General features: G+C 38.8%; 1 protein-coding gene across 10 annotated transcripts in view; it reads right to left on the bottom strand.

The window, feature by feature from the left end:
• Nucleotides 1–24,862, bottom strand: part of Ankib1 (ankyrin repeat and IBR domain containing 1) — a 112,910-nt gene that overhangs the window by 31,650 nt on the left and 56,398 nt on the right. For 6 of the 10 annotated variants that reach the window (XM_076566246.1, XM_076566245.1, XM_076566244.1 and 3 more), the window contains exons 6-9: nucleotides 16,662–16,927; nucleotides 15,280–15,368; nucleotides 10,838–10,982; nucleotides 9,768–9,934 (exon numbers count right to left, since the gene is read on the bottom strand). In XM_076566246.1, coding sequence (XP_076422361.1) covers nucleotides 9,768–9,934; nucleotides 10,838–10,982; nucleotides 15,280–15,368; nucleotides 16,662–16,927 — 667 coding nt within the window. The remainder of the gene's footprint in view (nucleotides 1–9,767; nucleotides 9,935–10,837; nucleotides 10,983–15,279; nucleotides 15,369–16,661; nucleotides 16,928–24,862) is intronic. The other 4 variants (XM_042272758.2, XM_042272760.2, XM_006991215.4 and 1 more) reach the window with 1 other exon arrangement.

A 24,862-nucleotide genomic window follows, 5' to 3' on the forward strand; every position in this document is an offset into this window, starting at 1 on the left:
TAACACCATTGTTACTACCTTCTTAAATGAACATTTTTATTTATAAAGGTTAAATTTGTTCAATGTCATCATGAAATCTGCAGGCAATTGGATGAAACTAGAAAGTATCATCCTGAATGAGGTAACCTAGACTCAGAAAGACAAACATGGTGTGTACTTACTCATAAGTAGATACTAGATTTAAAGCAAAGGATAATTAGACTACATACAACCCACAATTCCAGAGAAGCTAGGAAACAAGGAGGACCCTAACAGGGACGCATGGATCGCCCTGGGAAGGGGAAATAGATGACATCTCCTAAGTAAACTAGGGATGTGGGGGGGCAATGGAGGGTAGGGGATGGGGGAATGGGGACATAAGGGGAAGGGATGGTCGAGATGGAACAGGGATGGAGTGGGAGAGCAATGAAAAAAGTATCTTGATAGAGGGAGATATCATGAGGATAGGGAGAAACCTGGTGCTAGGGAAGTTCCCAGGAATCCATAAGGATGACCCCAGCTTAGACTATTAGCAATAGTGGAGAGGGTGCCTGAGCTGGCCCACCCCAGTAATCAGATCAGTGAATATCCTAACTGTCATCATAGAGCCTCCATCAGTAACTGATGGAAGGAGATGCAGAGGTCCACAGGCAAACACCAGGCCGAGCTCCGGGAGTTCAGTCAAAGAGAGGGAAGAGGGATTCTATGAGCAAGGACAGTCAAGATCATAATGGTGAAATCTACAGAGACAACCAAACCAAACTAGTGGGAGCTCATGAAATTGAGATCAACAGCTGTGGATCCTGCATGGGACTGGACCAGGTCCTCTGCATAATTGAGACAGTTGCGTAGCTTGATCTGCTTAAGGTGACCCTGGCAGTGGGATCAGAATCTATTCCTGGTGCATGAACAGGCTTTTTGGAGCCCATTACTTATGGTGGGACACCGTGCACAGCCTTGATGCAGGGGGAGGGGCTTGGACCTGCCTCAGCTGAATGTACAAGGCTTTGCTGACTCCCCATGGGAGGTCTTGCCTTTTTAAAGGAGAGAATGGGGGATGAGATTGGGGGGGGGGAGACTGGGAGCAGGAGGAGGGATGAGAGGCATATGTAGTTGGTATGTAAAATGAATAAAAAATTTCTTAATAAAGATAAAAAATTAAAAAAAAACTAAAAAAAGGTTGTTTGTTAAGACATATCAACTGACCTAGATAAAGCCTTACAAACTAAGAGATAATATTTCACTATATTAAAAATGTACTGATAATGATTTTACTTCATACTCATTAGCATAATTAGTACTGAAAACTAGAAATAACAAGTATTGGTGAGGACTTAAAAAAGTGGAACCCCTGGGCACTGTGATAGACAGTGTGCTAATACTAATGCTAATACTGATGTAGCTGCCTGGAGAACAGCTTGGTGATTTTCTCCAGGGTGAAACAGGACTACCATCGAACTCAGCAACTTCAGGCTCAGGGATTGCATTATTACTGTTTCTTCACTGTGACAAAGTAACACCATGACAGAAGCAGCTGGGGGGGGGCAGGCTCACTTCGGGGTTAAGCAGGGGACTCATCATCTTGGTGGGGAAGGCATGGGGCTGGGGTCCCACCTATGACACAGCAGCAACCCACTTCCTCAGGCTTGGACCCACGTCTCAGATGCTCCATTGTCCTGAAACAGTGCGTCAGCTCGGGACCAAGGGCTCAAACACACGCCCTTCATTTGTTAAGGGAAATAAACAGATACAAGGGATAAAACCTGTAGGATTTCACTGCTATTACATGGAGAGAAGGCTGACTTACAGAGAAAGAAAAGGAAACAACAGTAACCAAGGATGTTGGGGAGAGGAAGAGGAGAACTGCTGCTACCTAGTCAGTCACACGGCCTCTGGGGATCGCGAGAAAGGTAAGAGGTGGTAGGTGCACTTGACAGACACTCAAAAACCCTAGGTTGTGTAGAAACAGAAGTGCATGTGTTACATGCTGTACAGTGCAGACTCAGATCTGTGATAATGGCAGACTTTCACTAGGCACCTGTACTAGCACACACAAGTAAGGAGAACATACTATAACCATGGATAGAAACAGTGTCCCATCTCGTGCTTGAGAATTCATGTGGGAATGCAGAATCTACATTTCTCACCACTCATTAAAAAAAAAAAAAGCCTACTTGTTAGTAGGAAAAAAAATCCTAGGATGCAAAAAAAAAAAAAAAGTTATAAATTGTCAGCAACTAAAGGAAATGAGTGAAATTAACAAATATAAATTAGTTCCATTAAGTTTTTTTCACCTCTGGGTATTAAATAGCATATTCACTATCTTCTCCTAGAGGAATCAATACTATAGTATATTGGTCCTGTTGTCAGATTCTAAAAGAAAATGATGGAGCAAAAACCCAATGCTGTCAAACAGAATCTAAAAAGCCAAACAAGACTTCTTGAAAAGGCTGTAACTGCTTATCAAAGTGCACGGTTCCCTATGACCATGTGGCCTTAGACGGCAGCTGAAGGCCTTCCTTCCCAGAGTCTCACAGGACACAGGAGGTGGGCACAGTGTTCCTAGGAGCACTAAGAGTGGGTGTAAAGGAGACACTCCAGCAGGAGTCGACATGGCTGTTATTCAATGTTATCTTTGAGCACCAACTCATCCCAGAAGAGGTTTGGACTCCAAAGTATTGTAATAACGGCTACTAGATAGAGTAGCTGGGTGATAATCTAGATTTGCAGATGTAGTCCTGCTGATATCATAAAGCTAAATTCTTTAAGTTTTTTGTACTTCTGAAATGTAGTTTTGCTGTATAAGTACCTGGCTTCAAGCCTGTGATTCTCCTGTCTCAGCCTCCCAAGTTTACAAGGATGCACTACCACACCTCACTCCTAAAAAAAGTTTTAATTGGTTATTACTACCTGGTATCTATTGAAATTTTATCTCAAGATGTCCAAAGAACATGGTACAGAGGACAATCTTGGCTATTTATAAGTGGAATTGAAGAAAAACATGGCTGTCTAGAGTTTTCACCCCCAGATGCTGACCTAACATCAACAGAACAAGAACGGCCCTTTCTTGAAGATGTGTCAGGATGCGTAACTGTTGGCAGGAATAGAAAGTGGCCGAAAAAAGGAAAACCTTCTACTCCTTTCAAGCTTTATTACTTGAAAAAAATTCTATCAAGAAGTTAGATATTTAAGTTACATGTAATTATAGAACCTTAGTAATCACAAATCATAAGTGAATTAAGTAAGAATTGTCATTTTGATAGTTATTTGCTTTAGTTAGAGTTCTGAGTCTTGAAGGCTATGCTCTAAGTAACTACATGTATGCATATGTGTGTATGTGTGTGTGTAGGCCAGAGGTTGCCACTGGGTGTCTTCCTCTATCATTCTCCACTTCATCTACCTATCTATCATCTGTCTGTCTGTCTGTCTGTCTACCTACCTACTTACCTAGGCTCGCTCGCTCTATCTATCTATCTATCTATCTATCTATCTATCTATCTATCTATCTATCTATCTATCTATCTATGTATTTAGTTAGTTAGTTAGTTAGTTAGGTAGGTAGGTAGGTAGTTATTGAGGCAGGATCTCTCACTGAAGCAAGACTAGTTGGCTAGCAAGTCCCAGAATCTTCTTTCGTTGGCTTGCCAGTGCTGGTTAAAGGTGCACACCACCACTTTTGGCTTTTTATTTGGTGTTGGGTTTCTGAATATAGGTTCTCATGCTTGTGAAGCAAATACTTTGCCCAGGGAGCCATCTCTCTAGCCTCTGAACTCATTTTCCAAACAACTCTTTGGTATTGGTGTCACCTACCCCTTTCACAGGGGTCACCTAAGACCATCAGAAAACACATTATTTCCAATGGTCTTAGGAGAACCAGAGACAGTGCCTCTCTGTCTCCAGGTGGGTCCGCCCACATGCAGACACACTGGAGTACCTGGAACTGTATTAAAGGACTGCACATTAGGAAGGTTGAGAACCACTGTAATAGAGGATGCTTGTTTATCACTGAATCACACCGTGAGGCACTGGCAGAGTTAAGGCTCAAATGCAGACTCTTAGAATATCAATATGTACTTTACTGAAATTCAGTAAATTGAACTTTTAAGCAGTGTTTGAATATGTTGTTCTGTAAAAAGTATTTACAATATTTTAGCAATGGTTGAGAATAGCCAAATAAAGAACAGTACATCTTTATTTCTTGGTTGTAAAGACCTGGGAAATGCTGTTAGTCACCAGGACTCTGACACTTAACAGTCAGATACTGCCAAGGAAAATCCACTCTTTCCATATGTGGAGCTACTATCTTAGGGGACCTATTGTACAAGAGAATTATATGCAATTATTTTATCCCCCCCGCAAGAGGATAACTTTATTTGGAAGACTTTTAAAGATCCTCTCTGACTATGAAGTCTCTAGAGAGAAAGATGAGTTCATAAACTTTTCTTTACTATAATTAAGATTCATGATCCTAGGTATGATAGCACATGTCTGCAATTTCAGTAAACCAATATCTCATTTGATACACAATATAAAAATCCCACCATGTTATTTAGAATATTTTCCCAGTAACATTTCATCTTTGTTTTGTTGGTACTGTGGATGGATCCTAGGACCTCCTGTTTAGTACTTAAATGACCTACCACTCAGCTACATCTTTCAGCCCTTACCAGTATACTCGAGCAAATTACTCTAAGGTAGGCTTGTTTATTGACTTACAGGAGATCCTTCCAAATGAGTTCCTAGATTCAAGTGCAAAATCCTGTGATTTGACTTAAGACCATTCTGCAGTAAGACAAGATGATTAGTACACCATGTTAAATCTTAGCTCTGGTCTTGATAAATATGGATGCTGGTGGCCAAGCATCTGACAATGAATCTTTAACTGTTTCATCTAAGATAAAATAGGCTCTGTGCTTATTCAGAGGGCAGAGAAGTGACACAGTGGTATATTCAATCTATACAATAGAAAACAGGGGACTAGTCACTGGTTAAAGTCAGAGTCCTTCCAGTTTGTGAATACCACCTACAGGTGATTTTAGTCAGATAACAAAAACCCCATTTATATAAGTTAAGGGGGGGAAAGCATTCTAGGGTCCACCATTTTGTGTGTGGTTTATTTTTTTGTTGTTGTTTTGTTTTGTTTTGGTCATCATTGGAAAACTTTCTGAGGTTCAATAGGCAAAGTGCTTGCACACAAGCATGAGGAACTGAATTCAGATCCCTAGTACCCATGTAAAAGCCAGGTGAGGAGATGCACAACTGTAATGCCAATGCTGGGAGGTGGAGACAGGAGGATTATGGTTTTGCTGGCCAGTCTACACAAAAGGTGAGCTCCTGTTTCAGTGAGAGATACTGTCTCAAAAATCAAGGTAGAGAACAGGACAGATGGTTTGTTGGTTAAAAGTGCTTACTCTTCTTCAGAGCACCTGGGTGCAGTTCCCAGCAGCCACATTAGGTGGCTGCAACTGTCTGTAACTCCAGTTCCAAGGGACCTGATGACATTCTCCTGAACTCCCCAGGTACAGGGTATGCAGGTGGTGCTCATCCATACACACAGGCACTCACACGTATACATAAAATAAGAATAAATGCATGTTTTAAAACAGGCAGAGAGCAAGAGAGGTAGAGACTGTTGGTGCCAAAGGTAGAGACCACACAGAGGCGGTGCCAAGTGTGTACGTGCACACACAGAGGCGGTGCCAAGTGTGTACGTGCACACACAGAGGCGGTGCCAAGTGTGTATGTGCACACACAGCACAGAAGGTGGGTTAATTACTGGGGGGGGGGGGGGAAGGGGCAAAAGCAGTCACAAGCCTTGACTTTGTAAAGTTCTCTCTCGCACAGCTTTCTTGCACAAAAGATTTTGTTAATTGGTGAAATAAGATGAGACATCAGAAGTTGTGATGTTGTGATCATTTCTACTCATAATTTCTGATTACAGTTCAAAATATTTATCCCATATGACTAAGAAGCAAAGAGTGAAAAACAGGATTGTACATTAAATGCTCACAGTGCTGAGGTAGGCAATATAGAAAGTCCAGAAAACTACATAGCAATCATATAGTTGAGAAGTATCAAAACTGAAAGGCAACTAGATTAAACTAAGTAACTTAAAATTTGAGTCTGTCCTTCATAAAACCTAATTTCATTCTAACCAAGTCACTTCCCCTCAGGCCTATGTCCAGAAAATGATGTTTCAATGTGTGAAGTTCTCCACTGTCCTTCGGCATAAGGGAGAAAGACCAATGGTTGTTAAATGTGACCTATGTCCATGTAGCCTTTCACAGATCCCAGACTGGGATGGAACTTAGAACAGAGTCTGAAATCTTAGCCTGTCATCTCCAGTAGACCTTGGTCATTACCAGCCTGATATTTTTAGGCAACAGGAAGAGTAAACTGGTACATTTCTCCAAATGTGGGCAAATTTACCACTTATAGCCTTGTGTGTGAGTGTGTGTGAACGTGTGTGTGTGTGCGCGCGCGCGTGTTTGTGAGATTTTTAAGTATGACCTACCCTCAAAAAGGTCTATTTATTCTAGATCAAAACAAGCTTGTTACATGGAGCATAAGAAGAAAGTGTAGACGAATACAAGGAAGTAAACGTTCCACCGATGTGGTACAAGAAGTCTAGTGAAACTAAGACCATAGAAATCACAGAACGTTGGGTAAAGCTAGTCATAGGTTCCTTTTTTCTTCAAAACTTTATCTTTGTGATCGCTCAGAAATTGTTATATTTAAATGTTTTCTAGGCATTTACTTTGTTTTCCTTCGTTGTGGTGTTTCCACTTGAAAACTCAGCATCTTTCAACTAGGATTCCTCAACTGAACCAAAGGACTCACAAAATGATTTATACGATATGTTTTCTAAATTTTCCCAGGAATGGTTTATAACTAGTTCCACTCCAGCAGCACAGGAGGGATATGATGGGTGCCTTTGTGCACCAGAGTTTAATTTTCTCAAGAGATCTCACAGTTACTCAGAAGAGAAAAATCTTTTTTTTTTTAATACTCATAGTTTTCAGTAAAGTTGGCTGATACCCATCTAAATTCTATTTATCTGTGGAAAGTAATGCTCATTTGGGGCTGGAGAGATGGCTCAGAGGTTAAGAGCACCAGCAGCTCTTCCAGAGGTCCTGAGTTCAATTCCCAGCAACTACACGGTGGCTCACAACCATCCATAATGAGATAGGCGCCCTCTTCTGGCCTGCAGGAATATATGCAGACAGAACGCTGTATACATAATAAATAAACAAATCTTTAAAAAATAATGCTCATTTGCATTTATCAAGTCATTTGTCATGCTCTAGTTCCACTTCATCTTTCATGTTAGTGAAGTAGAGTCAGAAACATGGTAAATAATAAAAAATGTATGCTGTGGGATGGTCTGTATGTCAAATAAAACACTGATTGGCCAGTGGCCAGGCAGGAAGTAGGTGGGACAAGGAGAGAGGAGAATTCTGGGAAGCGGAAGGCTGAGGCAGAATGCCAGACTGCCAGCTGCCGCCATGACCAGCAGCATGTGAAGTCGCCGGTAAGCCACCAGCCACGTGGCAAGGTATAGATTTATGGAAATGGATTAATTTAAGCTATAAGAACAGTTAGCAAGAAGCCTGCCACGGCCATACAGTTTGTAAGCAATATAAGTCTCTGTGTTTACTTGGTTGGGTCTGAGCGGCTGTGGGGACTGGCGGGTGACAAAGATTTGTCCTGACTGTGGGCAAGGCAGGAAAACTCAAGCTACAAATGTAGAAGTGTAAAGATTAGAAATTTTTCTTTCAAATGTTTTGAAAAATTACCTTTAAGGCACAAGAACAGAACTTATTGCTAGAAGTTTTGTTGGTATGTTAATTTGTTCAGTCTAATTTAGCCATAAAAGTAGTAATATGGTATTGTTTTCTTAATGACTATATCCAAAGTCTAGTAAGCAAACTTTTTTCTGTAAAGGGTGAAACAGTCAATATTTTAAATAACTGTGTAGCAGTGGTCATTGTGGCAACTCTGCATGTGCTGTCACAGTTCCAAAACACAAAACATACATAAACAAACTTGCATGGAAGGGGACAACTGTGTTTCAATAAAACTTCATTTTAAAAACTAGGTCTACATAGTAATTAGCTGACCTCTGACCTCCAACACAGTATTGTTTATAGTAATGGCAGGAAATAGACAAGATGAAGTAGGGATAGTTCCATTACTGTGCTTTTTTACGATTAGCAGTGCTAAGACTATATAACTAGATTGTGAGTTGAAGACTAAAGTTTTAATCTTAAAATCTCAAGTGGATTTAAACTCAGTAGAGGAAGGCACTTGCTGCCAAGTCTGACAACCTGAATTTGATCCCTGGAACTCAGAAGATGCAAGGAAAGAACTGTCCTCTGATCTCATATGTGCATATGACACTCATGGATCCATACACACACATAATACACACATACAAAACATTTTAAAAAGTTAAAAAGTATATTCATACAATATGGGATAATTCTGGAAATAGGCAAAAGGCAGAATACTTTTTCTGACCACCTAATTAAAGAAAACTATTAGTTGAATCTACTTGGAATAAACAGAATGCTGATAACTGACAAATACAAAACTAAACAAGCCTGTTGGGTTACATATTCTTTGCAATATTAACTGATCATCAGTTCAACCTTACTCAGTACTTAGTAGGAATTGGAGAATATTATTTTAAGATGTGTTACACTCCTTTATGCTGTGAAACATTTGTTTAATGATGCTTTGGCATTCTTTTATGTTGCATTTGTTTAACTCTGTGAAGCTGTGTTACTTTGCCTGTCTAAAACACCTGATGGTCTAATAAAGAGCTAAACAGCCAACAGCAAGGCAGGAGAAAGGATAGGTGGGGCTGGTGGGCAGAGAGAACAAATAGGAGGAGAAATGTGGGAGAAAAGATTGAGGAGCAGGATAAGGAAGAGGACTCCAGAAGCCAGCCACCCAGCTACACACCAAGCCACTGAGTAAGAAGTAAAGAAAGGTATACAGAAATAGAGAAAGGTAAAAGCCCAGAGGCAAAAGGTAGACGGGATACTTTAAATTCAGAAAGCTGGCTAGAACAAGCCAAACTAAGGCTTGGCATTCATAAGAAAGTCTCTGTGTGTGACTTGGGAGTTGGGTGGCGGGTCCCCCAGAGCCAAAAGAGTAAAGAGTAAAAACAAACAACAACATCACTAGAAACTAAGTAAAACAGAAGCTATGTATAGTCATAAGTTCTTAACTAGGATCATGTTTTAAAGTCACCTGAGAATTCATTTTGGGAGAGCCTCTCTCTCTTAATATATATATATATATATATATATGTTTAAGTCCAGGATGGAAATATGGAAAAGTCTGCTTGGTAACCCTAAACACCCCTGGCTTAGAATGGTTGCCCAACGCTTGTAGTTTACAGAGCGATGAAACTATGAACATTTTCTAATCTACAATCAGCAGTTTTGTTGTTGTAGATTAAGTAACTGGGCTCTGGAACCAACAGTGGGTTTCCATTTCCATTTCTGCCATTTCCTAGCGGTACAACACTGAGACATGTCTCCATGGCTGAGCTGCCTTATGGATAATGTGGATATAACAGTATTCAATTCAGAGCACTGGGAGAATAACTCAATTAAAAACTATACCATCACATTTCAAAGACTTGGCATGGTGAAGGCATCAAGCCCACGATAGCTACGAACTGTTTATTATACATCCCTAAATTCCCGGATTCAAGGCTCAGTCTTTCCACACTGTCAGCACAGCGGCGTGGCAGCTCTGGCCTGCCTTATACTAACCAGCAGAAGAGGTGTCCTTTGCCGCAGTCCACGGCAGGGGCTCTCAGCAGGGGGAAGCTGAGCGTGTCAGCCCCCGAGGGACTGGACCCCTGCTTGGTCAGCCGGACTGCTCTTTCGCAGCCTGCAGTAGGACACCATTTAATGGCAGGATTGTTTTCAACAAAGGCCTGTTTAAAAATCACAAGAAAAACAAAAGAAACTGTATCAGCTACAAATTCTCAAACAGAGAGGATCTCCACACGGACTAAAAGCAAATAAAAGAACAAAATCAAACACAAGAGTTCAGCATTATAAAAATAGTAAAAACAGCACTGGAAATGTGTTAGAAGCAAAAATGAGGCATTTACCTTAGTAATAGAATGATTTGCAAAACTTATTTTCTTTAATCTAAAACTAGGTAAATGATAATAAAGTAAAAATGCAATTATCTGCATAAAATGTCTACCATGAGAATGGTTACATACTGTGCTACTTTTTTGATTAAATGTAAGCAGAAACTTATGTATAATTACAGGTTATATTTTAATACTAAATTTCTAAATGTCATCTTGATAAGTACATAAAAATCAGTATTACAATACATTAAAGAAGTAGGGCCTATTTTTTTTAAGATTACATAATAGAATTTAGAGTAAGAAAAATCTATTCAAAGTAACTGAAATAAAAAATTTAAGTTACATACACACAAAAAAGAGTAATTTGCATGTTTCTGATTAACTCCTAAATGAAAACAGAAGATAGGAAAAAAGATAAAAAAAATATAATTTATTGAATTAAACTATTATTTCAAATAAAAATGACTAATTTCCAAGTTAAAATTTTCTTTCTATATATTCCTCTCAGGAGTATAAAATATTGTTGTGGGGGAGAGTAGGTACTATAAATGCTATTTTCATCGATCACTTATAAAAATGGGACAAGCAATTTAGTAAACAGCTCTTTTGTGGGGCTTAACTTTGCAATGCTGCTCTGGTTTCCAGTTTTTATCACATATGCATTTTTCTCTGGAAATAGAGAACACCATTATGTTTATAAAAGTACAACATAGGCTTAGTAAACTGGCCCCATACCTTAATATCAAACTGTAGGTAGCGTTTGTCCATCTCCTTAGAAACTACACTTTCTATAATATCCACAGGCACAAGTTGAAAGCACTCATATGCAGGGCAGAAAATGTTATGGGCTTCACCTTCTTGAATTTTCAGATTTAAAAACCTGTTAGAATATCAATTAACAGAGAAAAGGGAGAGGATGTAAGTTATTTATACAACCTAATGATTTTTTTTCTTTTTGATGATTTTTCTATGAGAGTGTGGTTAAAATAGCACCATTGCACTATAGAGTGCAATGGTCTATGTGTAGCATGCACCGAGACCTGTGTTTCTTCTCCAGTCCTCACTCTCTGCCAGAGCTGCATGTGGAAGCTAGCTCACTGTAACTGCACTCGAGAGGCTGAGGCTGGATGGAGGGCTTTGAGTTTGCAAGAGAGCCTAAGACTACATTAGAGTGAAAACCTGCCCAAATCTAAAATCCAGACCAACTATAATCAAGCCAAACAAACAAAGAAAGCATACCAATAAAACATGGATTATCATCTTACACTTAGTACTTGCTCCAGCACCTCTCTCACACACACATACATACACTTTTTTATATAAGTTTCTATTTGTTTTACTTTGTCATATGAAAAATCTGAAACATTTTTCACATAAGAAAACTCAGAACTGAGTGACCTAGAAAGGTCATTTTAATTTTCGATATTTTATCCCTTTAAATACAAGGAAAATTATCCAGAGATAAATGAAGTTTTTTATAGCAGCAATGGAGTACAGAGCATACTCTTTAAAAGAAAATGTTTTCCTTTATATTTCATTAGATGAATATTAAAATGAGTTCTATGTTATATTCTATGTACACTAATGATGTAATAAGAAAAAGGCACATTGCAAAGTAGAAAGAAGTATAAGGTGAATGAACTCATTCACAAAAAGTTTTGAGCTAGAAAAATTTTAGTCTTTAATGATCTTTAGCGATTTATTTTAATGACAAAAGCCTTATTTTCACCATATTTTAATGAGGGTACCAATATGTACTTCCCAGGGCTGTTACACAGATTAGATAGAAAAATATATGCAAAAGACCTGGTATTGATTAAGAATCTGTATGTTTTAGAAGGTGTTATAACTGTTATTTAATATGTATATACAAGCAAGAAATAAACTTTTTAAGTCTGGATTTTAACAGATTTAAAAACAAAAATTTTTTTTTTGAGACAAGCTCTTATGTCCCCTAGGAGGGTCTCAAACTTGCTATATAACTGAGAATGTCCTTGAATTTCTGGTCTTCTTGCCTCTACTTCAACAACTTTGTGTTGTTGGGATTACAGGCATGTGCCAGCAGGCCAGGTTTATACTAAGGTTGGAATTTATGCATGTTAGCCAAGCATTCTACCAACTTGGATACCTTCCTAACTGTGGATTATACTTTATTTAACAATTCTAGAGAAAACAAATGGAGAATAAGCAACTAAATTATGACTGCCTGGTTATTATGATCAATAACTTTTGATATCTCCTTCCTTTAGTGCTATCTATTAATTTCACTGCACTTAGGAAGAAAAAAAAAATCAAGGGAGACTTAGAATGACGGCATTAGACATGAGGTTTAAGCCTTACTATCCAGAAGAATGTATCTGTGTGGGTGGAAAAGAAAAATTTCCTTGTCTTTCATTCCTTGGCACAGCTCCCCAGAGCATCTGGCTGCAATGACGATGTAGGGAAGATGGGAAGAGTAAAGTAGATGGGAGATTCTCAGGCTCACGCTGTTCTTCATTAACGCCAAGTTTCATTTTTCTATGTGCCACTGGAAGGATGTTTTGAAAAAGTCTTCACATTTATTTCTTTGTGTGGAGGTGGGGCACACACACCAGTGTGCATGCAGAGACCAGAGGACAACCTGCAGCAGCCAGTCCTCTCCTGGGGAGCACACCCAGGCCCTCAGGCTTAGAGGCCAACGCCATTACTTGCTAAGTTATCATCCCCTGGCCAGACTGCTGTTAGTTTTTAAAGAATCTTTTGAAATTGATATATCAGCCACACAATTTGTTTTACTGGTGTCTGATTTGACCAGAGCTGTCTTGAATCAGGTGGACAGTACTAGATAGCAAGTACAAGGAAAACAGGAAGACAGTATTAAATCTTACCAAAACCTTTTACTGATTAGTCTTAGATAAGAATGGGGACTAGGGGCTGGAGAGATGGCTCAGAGGTTAAGAGCACTGGCTGCTCTTCCAAGGGTCCTGAGTTCAATTCCTAGCACCCACATGGTGGCTCACAACCATCTGTAATGAGATCTGGTGCCCTCTTCTGGCAGCAGGTATACATGCAGGCAGAACATTGGTATACATAATAAAATAAATCTTTAAAAAAAAAAAGAATGGGGACTAATTCCTATGACACTAGTTATGTAAGCAAGTTCAATAAAGGCTAAAAAAATTCAAGTAATTCCCAAGCAAGGTTAATTTTCACAAAGGAATCAAGTTCAACAACCACAAAATGTAAAACCCAGTTAACACTTCCTCAAATAGTACAGTTAACACTTTAAAACTGAATAGCTGCTCCAGAACTGGGTCAAAACTGCTTTAGTCTGTGGGTTTGGACCCGTGAATTACTTGACTTGTATCAGCTATACTGACTTGATCCTAGTAGACTAAAAAGTCTAGTCTATATTTAAAATTTAAAACAAAACCAGGAATATTTAGTTATTCTGAGTTTTTGAAAAGCAGTTTGTTCCCTCCCACTGAAGTTCTGCTTCATACTGTTGCAGAAAACAAACAAGTACCACAAATGAAACCAGTATACAGATCAGGATGTTTTATATAAATTTATGAGTGGAGGGAGGCGGGGGAGGATGACAGAGAGGCAGAAATGTGTACAGGAGAGATTCAAGGATAAATGGTTAAGTTTTTAATGCATATATGCATATTTGTGTGTGTCAGGCACACACGTGTGTGTGTGTGGGGGGGAGTGTGTGTGTGTGAAGGCCAGATGATCTTCAGAGTTATCCTAGAAACACTATCAGCCACCTCCTTTTAGACAGTCTCCCAATGTCATGGAACTGAGTGCAGCCCCAGTGTTAAGACTTGTCTACCTGTCTAGCACTGGGACTAGAATGCACACTGCTATGCTCGACGCTTCTGTGTGTGCTCCCGGGACTGAGCTTGGCCTTCTATGCTTGGGCGACCATTTCACTCACTAAGCTAGCTCCACCCCAGTGAGGACATTTGGGAAGCTCATGGAGATATTCAGTATCTTGATTGTGGTGATTGTTTCATGGTATATACATGTCTCAATTTATGAATTAATTTAGTTTAAGTGTATAGGCTGATACATGTCAACTGCACCACAGCAAAACTGTAAAACAAAGCAATACAAAACAAAAAACAAATGCAGAAAACCTGCTAGGCCTTTGCTTTCTCACTCATGTAATGCTCCCCAGAGCCCTACACTGATACCCAATATTCCATGAAAAAAGCATGAAAGATTTTCTTAGACACTTATGACATACTTTGCTTCAATCATCAAATGAAGCTCTGTGTGCGTCCAGAGAAGTGGGGGCCATTTTCAGGTTCCTCGTGGCTTTACCCAGCAGGTCTGCATATAGAGGATGATTGGACCACGGGCCTGAGTGCAGGTGTCTGAGATGGTCTGCACTTGGCTGTGCTGGGGGGAGGTCTTTTGCTCCAGCCGTGGCGTTTCTATAAATACCCTGGGGCAGAGGCAGTCAGGGCCCATTGGAATAGGTTCCAGGCCCTCTCGAGGCTATCCTTTATTTTCTGATTATCTCCACAATCTAAATCCTTCTATCTAATATTTCCTGCTGCTCGCACTCAAGACAACTCTGAGGAACTGTGGGGTTGGTGGTAAAAGCTCCACACAGAGATAGTAAGATACTGTACTGCTCATTTATATTGTCTTCATTTGCTTCACGAGCTCTCTCAAAAAGTGCAACTATAAAGTTAACATATAATGAAAATGTATAAATCTAAGAAAGGTATTAAAGAGGAAATGAGAGAAAAACATGAGAATCAAAAACACTTTCCATTGTAATACACACCCAATCTCTAGCATAGGCATTTGACTTCGGAATAACAAAAAAGAATTTCAAATATCTGCATTCTTACAGATTTTCAAGGCTATTTGCTTTAAAAAATTCAGACACCACAAATGCTTAAAATTCGTGGGATAGAAGACAGAAACTGATTCTTGATATTGAGGTTACATCTGAAATTTATATTATGTGTAATATAAATAAAAATACTAATACAATTGTTTAGACATCAATATACTTTGATGTCAAAGAGGAAAAACAAAATATTCTTTGTATATTTCAGTGTAACTCAGAAACCAATGTAAATGATCCACACCATTAAATACTGAAAGTAAACACTGTCATGATCAAACCAAAGGGGCTACTATGAAGTGAGAGATGAATAAGCTGCTCATATACTCACGACTCCCAACATCCTCTACAGAAATCATGTCCACAGGGCATATCCACGGGGTCTTCAAATACAGAAATACTGCACATGCAAATGTCACACTGGAGATAAACAAGAGAAGTGATTTAACAGGGCCATACTCTGAAGAGAAGCAATACAGTCATTTTGTTCAATAGTTTAATGACAAAAATTATAAATCTTAGAAAATTAAATGTTCCAATGCTACCAAGTCTGTTAAGAGTGCCTGGCTTGGACTGAATAATAAATATCATGACTGCCTTTTTTTTATATCTGCTATGGTATTTAATGTCTTAGTGCAAAAACCAAACTAAGTTTCCTTATTAAGCAACACTGTGGAGTAGGAAAGGGAAACACAAGAAACAAATCCTTAGCATCTACTCAGATCAAGACCACACAGGCACACGACGACCACTTCAGTGTGTGTCTTGCACTGTATGCTCACTGTGGAAACAGAGCAACTTTGTGCTTTGAATACAGAAATTCAGGATTTTAAAGTGGCAACTTGGGCTGGGAATGTAGCTCAGTGGTACAGTGTTTACCTAGCAGGGGTGAGCTCCTGAGTTCAAATGCTAGCACCTCCTACCTCACCTCCACCCCCAAAATAAGTAGCAAAGTCAAGTCTTCATGCAAGGAAGTCTGATACAAAACCATGTTACCTTTTAACAAGACTTATAAGAAGCAAACTTTATGTTAAAATGTCAATTACAGAATAGAATTTTGATTTCCTAAATGGTTCCTAGACAAGACAAAGGGTGCGTTCATCTTTATTACAAATTTGGAGTGGCTAAACCACTTGAGCATATCTCCTCCACAGCCCACCAGTTGCATGCTGGTTAGGCAGTACTGCTCCCCATAAAGGAGAAACGTTATTAAGGAAATGCACTGAATGACCAACTCAGAGGCTTTGCTAAAACAAGCAAATGATCATAAAAAATTCTGTAAATGCTTTAAAAATTAGCATTCAGCAAATGATTTTAAAAATTATGTTTTAGGTTAAGCATGCATACTACAAACTAAGTTTTAGTATTTCATGTATGTTGTATTTAATACTTTTAGGTGAAAATATAGTACATGGCTTTTCCAAAGTGAGCAAATATTATGCTTTTCAACCTATAATTCAGGGATCACAAAAACATTCTGTGGTAATAAGAATTTACCAAAGCATGAAAATAACTGAACCTTCAAAGCAAGGTACAACATTCAGTTGCAATAATATAATGGTTCCTAGACAAGACAAAGAGTGCGTTCATATTTATTACAAATTTGGAGTGGCTAAACCATTCAAGAAGCATATGAACTCCATGGAACAGTACCACATAGTTTGAAAGTCAAAAGACTGAAAGCGAAACTATGGGAAGTACACTAAGCCATACCAAACTGGTATCTAAGTCCCCAGGAGACAGACTGATTTCATCTGGAGAGGTGACAGAGGAGCGTGTGGTCCGTGGAGTTCTCGGGGAAGGAAGTGTGTCCCAGGCATTGCACCCACTTGGTGGTGGGGTTGGCATCTGCACACCTGACCGTTGGCAGCAGTTCTCTGGGTTGGACATCCAAGCTTCAAGTAATTTCTCTCTGTCCCAATCTTCAGGAAATATAGAACAGATGTCTATCAAAACCCAGAAACTACAATGTTTGAAACCTGTTATTAGTAATAACAGAAACAGGATAAATGAAGAAGATACATGTCACCCAAGTTAAAAAAAAAATCACAGAATTGATGTACAATAGTAATTAATTACCAAGGCACGTCTAGGTAGACTGAAGTTAGTAATATTTTTAAATAGAATTTAAACTCCTATTACAAATATCAAATTCTAAGAATGTGCTCAGAATTTCCAGTAATTTCTACTGATATTTTAAATAGATGGCTTACATCATTTAGAATTTACTAATTTTTTGGTAGAGGTTTAATTTAGCCACTTTCCTCTTTTAATTCATAATTATGCAACTATCTTCACAATGGTCTCTAGCTATAAAATGATTATATAGTCCTACAGGTCATTTGGTAAAGAGCTTGAAAGCAGAAGGAACTTCCCAAGGCAATTGGGTTATAAGTAAGGTTTTAGTGAATTAAATATAAATCTGTATTAGGGGAGCTTAAATCTGTCTTTATTTAAAACAGATAATTATCCTTCTGTGAATGGTTAAGTGAAACTTGTTATTATGAAGTCCAGAGCCACAAAAATCCAGTTGTTTTTTTTTTAAATAACAAACTAAAATATTCAATTATTTTGCTTGGGGTTGTATATATAATATGTAAGTTACTTAATTTATTTCTCCCAACGAAGTTCTCAGTTATTATTCAGGTGAAGAAACCAAGATGCAGGGAAGTTACTTAACTTACCCAAGCTCAGAGACTTGAAACCTCTTTGGGATTCCAAGAGTGTGTTCTTTTCCCCACCACACACTGTCAAGTGTACTAAAAGTGCCCCCCATTCAAATGTAAAACAGAATGATATAGCCTAGTCACAGCACTTATTCACAAGAACCAAAGTCAGCCTACAAACGTGATACCTGGATGGTCATGTTTATCTTAACACTAACTGTAATGGCTAATGGATTCAACCTAGGTACTAAACAACAGATGAATAGACAAAGAAACCCCCTTACACCAATCTTGGTGATAATCAACAGATAAACAGTCAAAGAAGCTCTCCCCCGCCATCAACCTAGGTAATAATATGCAGATGAACAGACAAAGAACCGCCCCCACATCAACCTAGGTAATAATCAACAGATGAACAGATAAAGAACCCCACCCCACATTAACCTAGGTAATAATCAACAGATGAATAAAGAACCACTCCCAATCAACCTAGGTATTAAACAGATGAACAAAGACCCCCCTCCTGCCATACATACACACATCAACCAACCTACGTAATAATCAACAGATGAACAGATAAAGAACCCCCCCGCCCCCGCACCATACACACACTAACATAACTTCTAAAAGTTTTACTAAAAACCAAGTAAAATTGATTAAAGCTTTTTATGTAGGGCCATGGCTTTTCTATTCTACTTCTCATTTTTTATGCCAACCATATCAGAAAACACTGTCTATAATTTCTGTTATTTACCTAGTGTACATAGAACCCTACATACAATTACGATCTCCCTTTTCTCTGTTGTTTCACTCATGGAAAATTTAAAAAGTTACCTGCCCTTTTTAATGCTTAAAAAATCTGATTTAGATCTCAGAAAAAGACATTTTCAAATATGTTTTATCAGTAGTGGTTCATTACATTATATAGTCACAGCTGATAATGCTCGGGACACATTCAAGTTAAATGCACAAATACTCTGAACAGGAACATCCAGTCTACTGACAAAGAGAACACTGCAAGTCAAGCTAAACTGACACTGGCAAAACTATGCACCATATTATAATGCCAACCGCTCCATAAAGAAATTAGGAAAACAAGCACAGGATGACAGACACCCTAAGGCCAACTAGATCTTACTCTTGGAATAGGAAAGTGGTTGAGTGTAGTTCAGCTACAGTTGAGTATTATAAAAGGAAACTTATAACATCAGTATGTTCAAGAGAAAAACAGTATTAGCATTTCTTCTTAAGACTGAAAAAAGTGAAACACATTGAAAAATGATTCTTGACTTTTAAAGAAAGCTTAAAAGAAGATTGGTCCTGGAGAAGTCCCACAAAAGACCACCATCCATGTATGCAATCAACAAGAGTTTATTATCTTGAGAGTAAAGGTACCAGCATGCTGGGGCTGCCCATCCAACACAAAGGCAAGATGGCGACTCTGAGAGAAGCTCGCAGGCTCCTTTTAAGCACAGCTAAGGGGAGTTTCAGGGACAGTTAGGCCATCTCAGATATGATTGGCTTACATGAGTGGCAATCATATTAGTCTGTTCTAATTGGCTAGGGCTAGCAGGGGCTGGTGACAGCTACAGTTTTCCCAATTTTGCGCAGGCCTGGACAAGTTCCAGGCTCTGTCCTTATTTGGTTATTACATTGAGCTACTGGCTGTGGGGGCAGGCCCAGTGGCCAGGCTTGGTACATGCTATCTCCCTTGTACCTGCTGTCCGGGGCGTTGAAGATTGATTGACCTTTGTTCGTGGCTTCCTCAGAAACTGTCTGTCCAGTTTCAAGAGGCAGGAACTGAGGCCTAGTTCTTAAGTGAATTATTGGGAGCCTGTCATGGTATTTTCCTGGCCTTCTCAGTTAGCAGAGTGAAAAGACAGCTAGCTTGAGAACAGGAGAAAATCTTAAGCAGATATACTGCTAAAATTAACCACCACCCTCCTCCCCAACTGTCAGTCAATAAATGGACTAATGAGCCAAACACACAGCTCTCAAAACAAACACAAAGGTCAATATACATTTTTTAAGTGTTCAACATCTTTAGCCACTGAGATTCCATCTTACTCTATCCAGAATCACTAAAGAATAAAAACGATGAATGCTAGGACAAGGATGTGGAAGGCGAGAGACCCTTCTGCACTGCTGGCTGTGGCGTTAACTGGTAGAGCCACTATGCAAATCAGTATATAGGTTTCTCAAAAACTGGAAATAAAACCACCACATCCGACATAGCTTTACCACCTCTTATGGGCACATCCTCCAAGTATTCTATACTAGACCACAGAGATACTGAACATCATTGCTTACTGTTACTCTAGTCACAAAAGCAAGGAAATGGAACCAGTCTACATGGACTTCAACAAATGAAGATAATGAAAATATGGCACATGTACACATTCAGATTTTATTTATCTCTAATGAAAAATGAAATAACCAAATTTTCAAGAAAACTGGATGTCTAGAAATTATTATATTGAAGCAACCCAGACTTAGACAAATACTGCATATTCTCCCATACATGGGCCCTAGCCTTTAATTTTTATATATGGGTGTAAATATGGGTATGTCACAAACTAGAAAGGGGACGAGATGGAAAAAGGTTTTAAGGAAGCATGGAGGGTACTGGAACACAGTGACATTAAGGAGGAACAGGGACTATGGGGACCGCAAGGGTGACAGGTGGCAGAAGAATGGAGAGGAGAGTATGGGAGGATCAACTAAACAGTGAATGCTAACTAAAAAGCAAAATAAGAAATCTGCACACATGTGGTCAACTGAGGTTTTAGTTGAAAAGGCAATGAAACAGTAGAGTAGAGTTTTCAGTAAAGGACAAATCTCCATGCAAAAATTATAATGTTAATATATATCTTGTAAAAACGAACTAAAATTTTATCATAAAACTGGACCTGGGGATGTAGCTTGGTGGTAAATATCTTGCCTAGCATACACGGGACCCAAGGATACTATACTATAGTATATACTAAACTAGCTATAGTATCAAAAAAGAAGCTATAAAGCACAAAGAAAACACAGGCTAAGTCATGCATGGTGGTATACAATTGTGACCTTATACCGGGGAGCCTGTGTCAGGAGGACTGTGGCAAGACCAGCCTAGGGTACAGCAAAATCTTACCACAAACGAGCCAACCAGCAAATCAGTCAATTAATCAAACGCTTCAAAATTCTAGATAAAATCTTGATAACTTTAGGTTAGACACAGGATTTACTAGGTATAGTTGGCAACAGCATGATCCATAAAGTAAATAAAATGATGTTTATCAAAAGAAGGTTTTTGGTAGCAAGAGAAAGATACTTCTTTTAAGCTGGAAAGCAAATCTGGCTCAAACCAATAATTAGTGAATTTAAAATAGCAGAGGCATTTCCAGGATTAAAGTTTCCATATACTCATACATGTACTATGTTGTGGAAGAATCCTTTTGTACACTGTGAAGATGTGTCACTCGCTGAATGACCAATAACTAGGCAGGATTTTCAGGGCAGAGAGGACGCTGGGAAGAAGGGCAGACGCCAGGGAGATGCAGAGCGAGCAAGCAGGATGGGCACTACAGAGATGAGGTAATAAAGCCACAAGGCAGACAGTAAATTAACAAAAATAGGTTAATTTAAGGTATAAGAGCTAGTTAGAAACAAGCCTAAGCTATTAGCTGAGCTTTCATAATTCATAACAAGTCTCCGTGTCATTACTGGGGAGCCAATGGTCCTGATGAAGAAGCCCAACTACAGTGATACTTGAAAAAAGAAATCAATTTCTTGTCTAAATTAAGACCTATATAATTTTCCCATTTGGTTTTCTCCAAAAAATCAATTTCTTGTCTAAATTAAGACCTATATAATTTTCCCATTTGGTTTTCTCCAAAGACCACTGTTTGCAACACAGTAAAGGACAAACTAGTGTCTGATTTTTTTTCTTTTACTGAAGCCAAGAAAATGATAAACATCACTAACAATGAGCATCACGACAGGGTGTTACACAATATAATTAAACCACATGCAAGGGTGCATGTGCTGGCAGCCAGTAGCCATGTCAGGGACACAGCAGGTGGAACTGAGGTTCCGGTGTCAGCTCACCAGAAGAAAAACTCTGATTGATGTATCTCGTTCAAGCAAGGCTTACAAGAATACAGGCTCCAGAATACCTTTTGCTTCTGCTGTACCTGTTATCTGATATAATGTATAGGTATGTGGGGAGTCTCCCACTGCCTGTATTGTAGTGTGTTTATCTCTTGAAAACATCTCGGTCTTCTGGGCATTTATATCTGTGGATTGTCAGGAAGACGCTGTATATTTTGACACAGTCAGGGCCTATTGTTCCATGAGGACTATGAGACTCTTAGGACCTGCTTTAGATCAGAGCTCAGAATGACATAGGAAAATAGTTGAATTTCCCCAGCTGCCAAGAGAGCCGTTCACTATTAGCTGATATAAAGCTTCAAAGTAACTTTAGATTAGACCAGGTGCTTTGCTAATGGTTTTTTAGATAAACGTTTCCAAGTTTTAATCCACAAGAACACACAGCTGTACTATCTGGCTAAGTTGTAAATACAAAGACAGTCCAATTATTGCTAGCTGGCAAACGATTAAGTCCTTGCACCCATTCCGTACCTCAATGTGTGAAAATAAATTCTGACTAGTCAAGGCTATAGAAAATAATTTGACTCTGTAGCCCCAAATGAGGGCTGCAGGTGTTCTTGGATAATTAGAACTTTTATATTGCCTGAAAGAGTTTGTTGGGATATATAAACTATAAAAAGACATGATAGGGGCCGGGTGGTGGTGGTGGTGCATGCCTTTAATCCCAGTACTTGGGAGGCAGAGACAGGTAGATCTCTATGAGTTTGGGGCCAGCCTGGTCTACAGAGTGAGAGTCAGGACAGCCACCAAAACTACAAAGAGAAACCCTGTCTCGAAAAACCAAGAGGGGGGGAGACACGATAGGATGGAGCAATGCAGGGGAGCAGCGACAGAGTACAACACGAGAGAGAAGAGTATGACGAGATTCAACCTAAGAGACTAAAGAGAGAAACCATCAGAATAGGTGTTGAGTGTGTTTTCTTTCCTAACCTCCGCAGACAGAAAATGTCTTAGCTTCGCTATGTTGTGGACTTTCCCTTTGAGCCCTGTCTGCAGCCTGGAAGCTGGTTCTTCCTGGGCTGCATTGTGTGTGTGTGTGTGTGTGTGTGTGTGTGTGTGTGTGTGTGTGTGTGTGTAATTACCATGATACAAATGATCTGTCTATCCTCCTTGTAAATCACAAGATACCTACAAGACATATTTTGAATACAATAAGCTGAGTTCATTGTCTGGTAAAAAGGAAGTAACTTCTACCATATCAGTCCTATAAACAGCAGCCATAAATTTTGAACAAGACATAAATTATAACTTTCTGAAGAGAGTAGAGAGCTGCTGCAGAGTATCTGTGCATACTGCAAAGATGTGTCTCTGCCTAAGGCACCTTCTGATTGGTTTAATAAAGAGCACAATGGCCAATAGCTAGGCAGAAGAAGATAGGCAAGATTTCTGGGGGAGAGACTGAGTACTGAGTAAAGGTAAAAAGCAACATAGCTGAACGTGGCTTAAAAAATATGGGTTAACTAAATTATAAGAGCTACTTGGGGACAAGCCTAAGCTCAAGGCCAAGCTTCCATAAGTAATAAGACGTCTCCATGTCATTATTTGGGGCTGGCAATCCAAAGATAGTCTGACAAGAAAACTTGCTACAGAGAGTAACAAAGAGCAGGCAGAAAAGAGAGAGCATGGACATTTGCCCAACTGGAAAAGCACCAAGTTCCTGTTTGTATAATGTTCCAAAACATTACTTATAAAGGCAAAAGGGGATGCATAATTAACAGTGGAGTCATAGTTATCTAATTGGAAGATTATGTAGGCTTACTAGTAGTCAGTGATATGAGTTTTATAATTACATATTAATTAAAACATTAATGATATTTGCATATTAATCTTATTATTGTTGAAAACAACGGTGACTTCCCTGTGCTGGACTTTTTCTAAATAAGTAACATTACTTTTAGAATCACATAAAATATTACTACAAAAAAAAAAGCCATTAAATTTATTTTTTATTGTGAAATTAACAACTTTTTTACAAGTTCATTTCTACTTACTTTTCCTTCTATGAATTGAGCTTACTATTTAAAAATAATATTACCAAAAGCTACTTTTTTGTTAGGTAACTGTCTATAATCTATCTGGGCACCACATCTGGAATACATTCCCCATTCAGTTCCTCAAAAGTTTTTCATTGCTGCCCTCCAAAATGTTAGCAATGGTACACAGTGTAAAGACCACCTTTGGAAATAGGCCGTCTGAAGTTCACATTCCAGATGTGTTACTTATTTAACTCTATGAACTTGAGCAAACTCTAGAAAAATAAACACATCAACTCAATCCTTTCAACTCTAAGTGTGTGTTGAGCACTTAGTGGAAGGTCCATAAAATTGACAGAAATCAGCAACGGTGCCATTAAGTACTACCAACTCTTAAAATGTTCTATTCAGACTAAAGTAAGCATAAATTAATTAATATAAGGGTACATACCACATTCCAAATTTAAAGTACAACCAAACCATTTCCTTAGATGCAGTCATTGAAAGTGGTAACTATAACAACTTAAAAATGTTTAGGTAGCCGGGCGGTGGTGGCGCACGCCTTTAATCCCAGCACTCGGGAGGCAGAGCCAGGCGGATCTCTGTGAGTTCGAGGCCAGCCTAGTCTCCAAAGCGAGTTCCAGGAAAGGCGCAAAGCTACACAGAGAAACCCTGTCTCAAAAAACCAAAAAAAAAAAAAAAAAAAAAAAAAAAAAATGTTTAGGATGTATTATGAGGGAATTATAATAAAAATTGATTCTCATTTAAAATATATTAAGTATTATCAAACTGTGAGAATATAAAATAATTTTCTTGTGCATTATGACTTTTTAAAATAGTTCCATTATGTCTTTTTTTCTTCTTTGGTTTTTGGAGACAGAGTTTCACTGTGTTGCCCTGGTTGTCCTGGAACTCACTTTGTAGACCAGGCTGGCTTTGAAGTCACAGAGATCCAACAGCCTCTGTCTCCCAAGTGCTGGGATTAAAGGCATGTGCCACCATTGCCTGGCTCCATTATGTCATTTTTTTTAAGTAAAGGAAACAGTATTATAACACATTCATAGATTAAATATGTCAAGTTGAGTCTTACCCACTACAAATATTTTTCAGTACAATTATC

This window comes from Peromyscus maniculatus, chromosome 3 (assembly GCF_049852395.1).
Source record: "Peromyscus maniculatus bairdii isolate BWxNUB_F1_BW_parent chromosome 3, HU_Pman_BW_mat_3.1, whole genome shotgun sequence".
Lineage (NCBI taxonomy): Eukaryota > Metazoa > Chordata > Mammalia > Rodentia > Cricetidae > Peromyscus > Peromyscus maniculatus.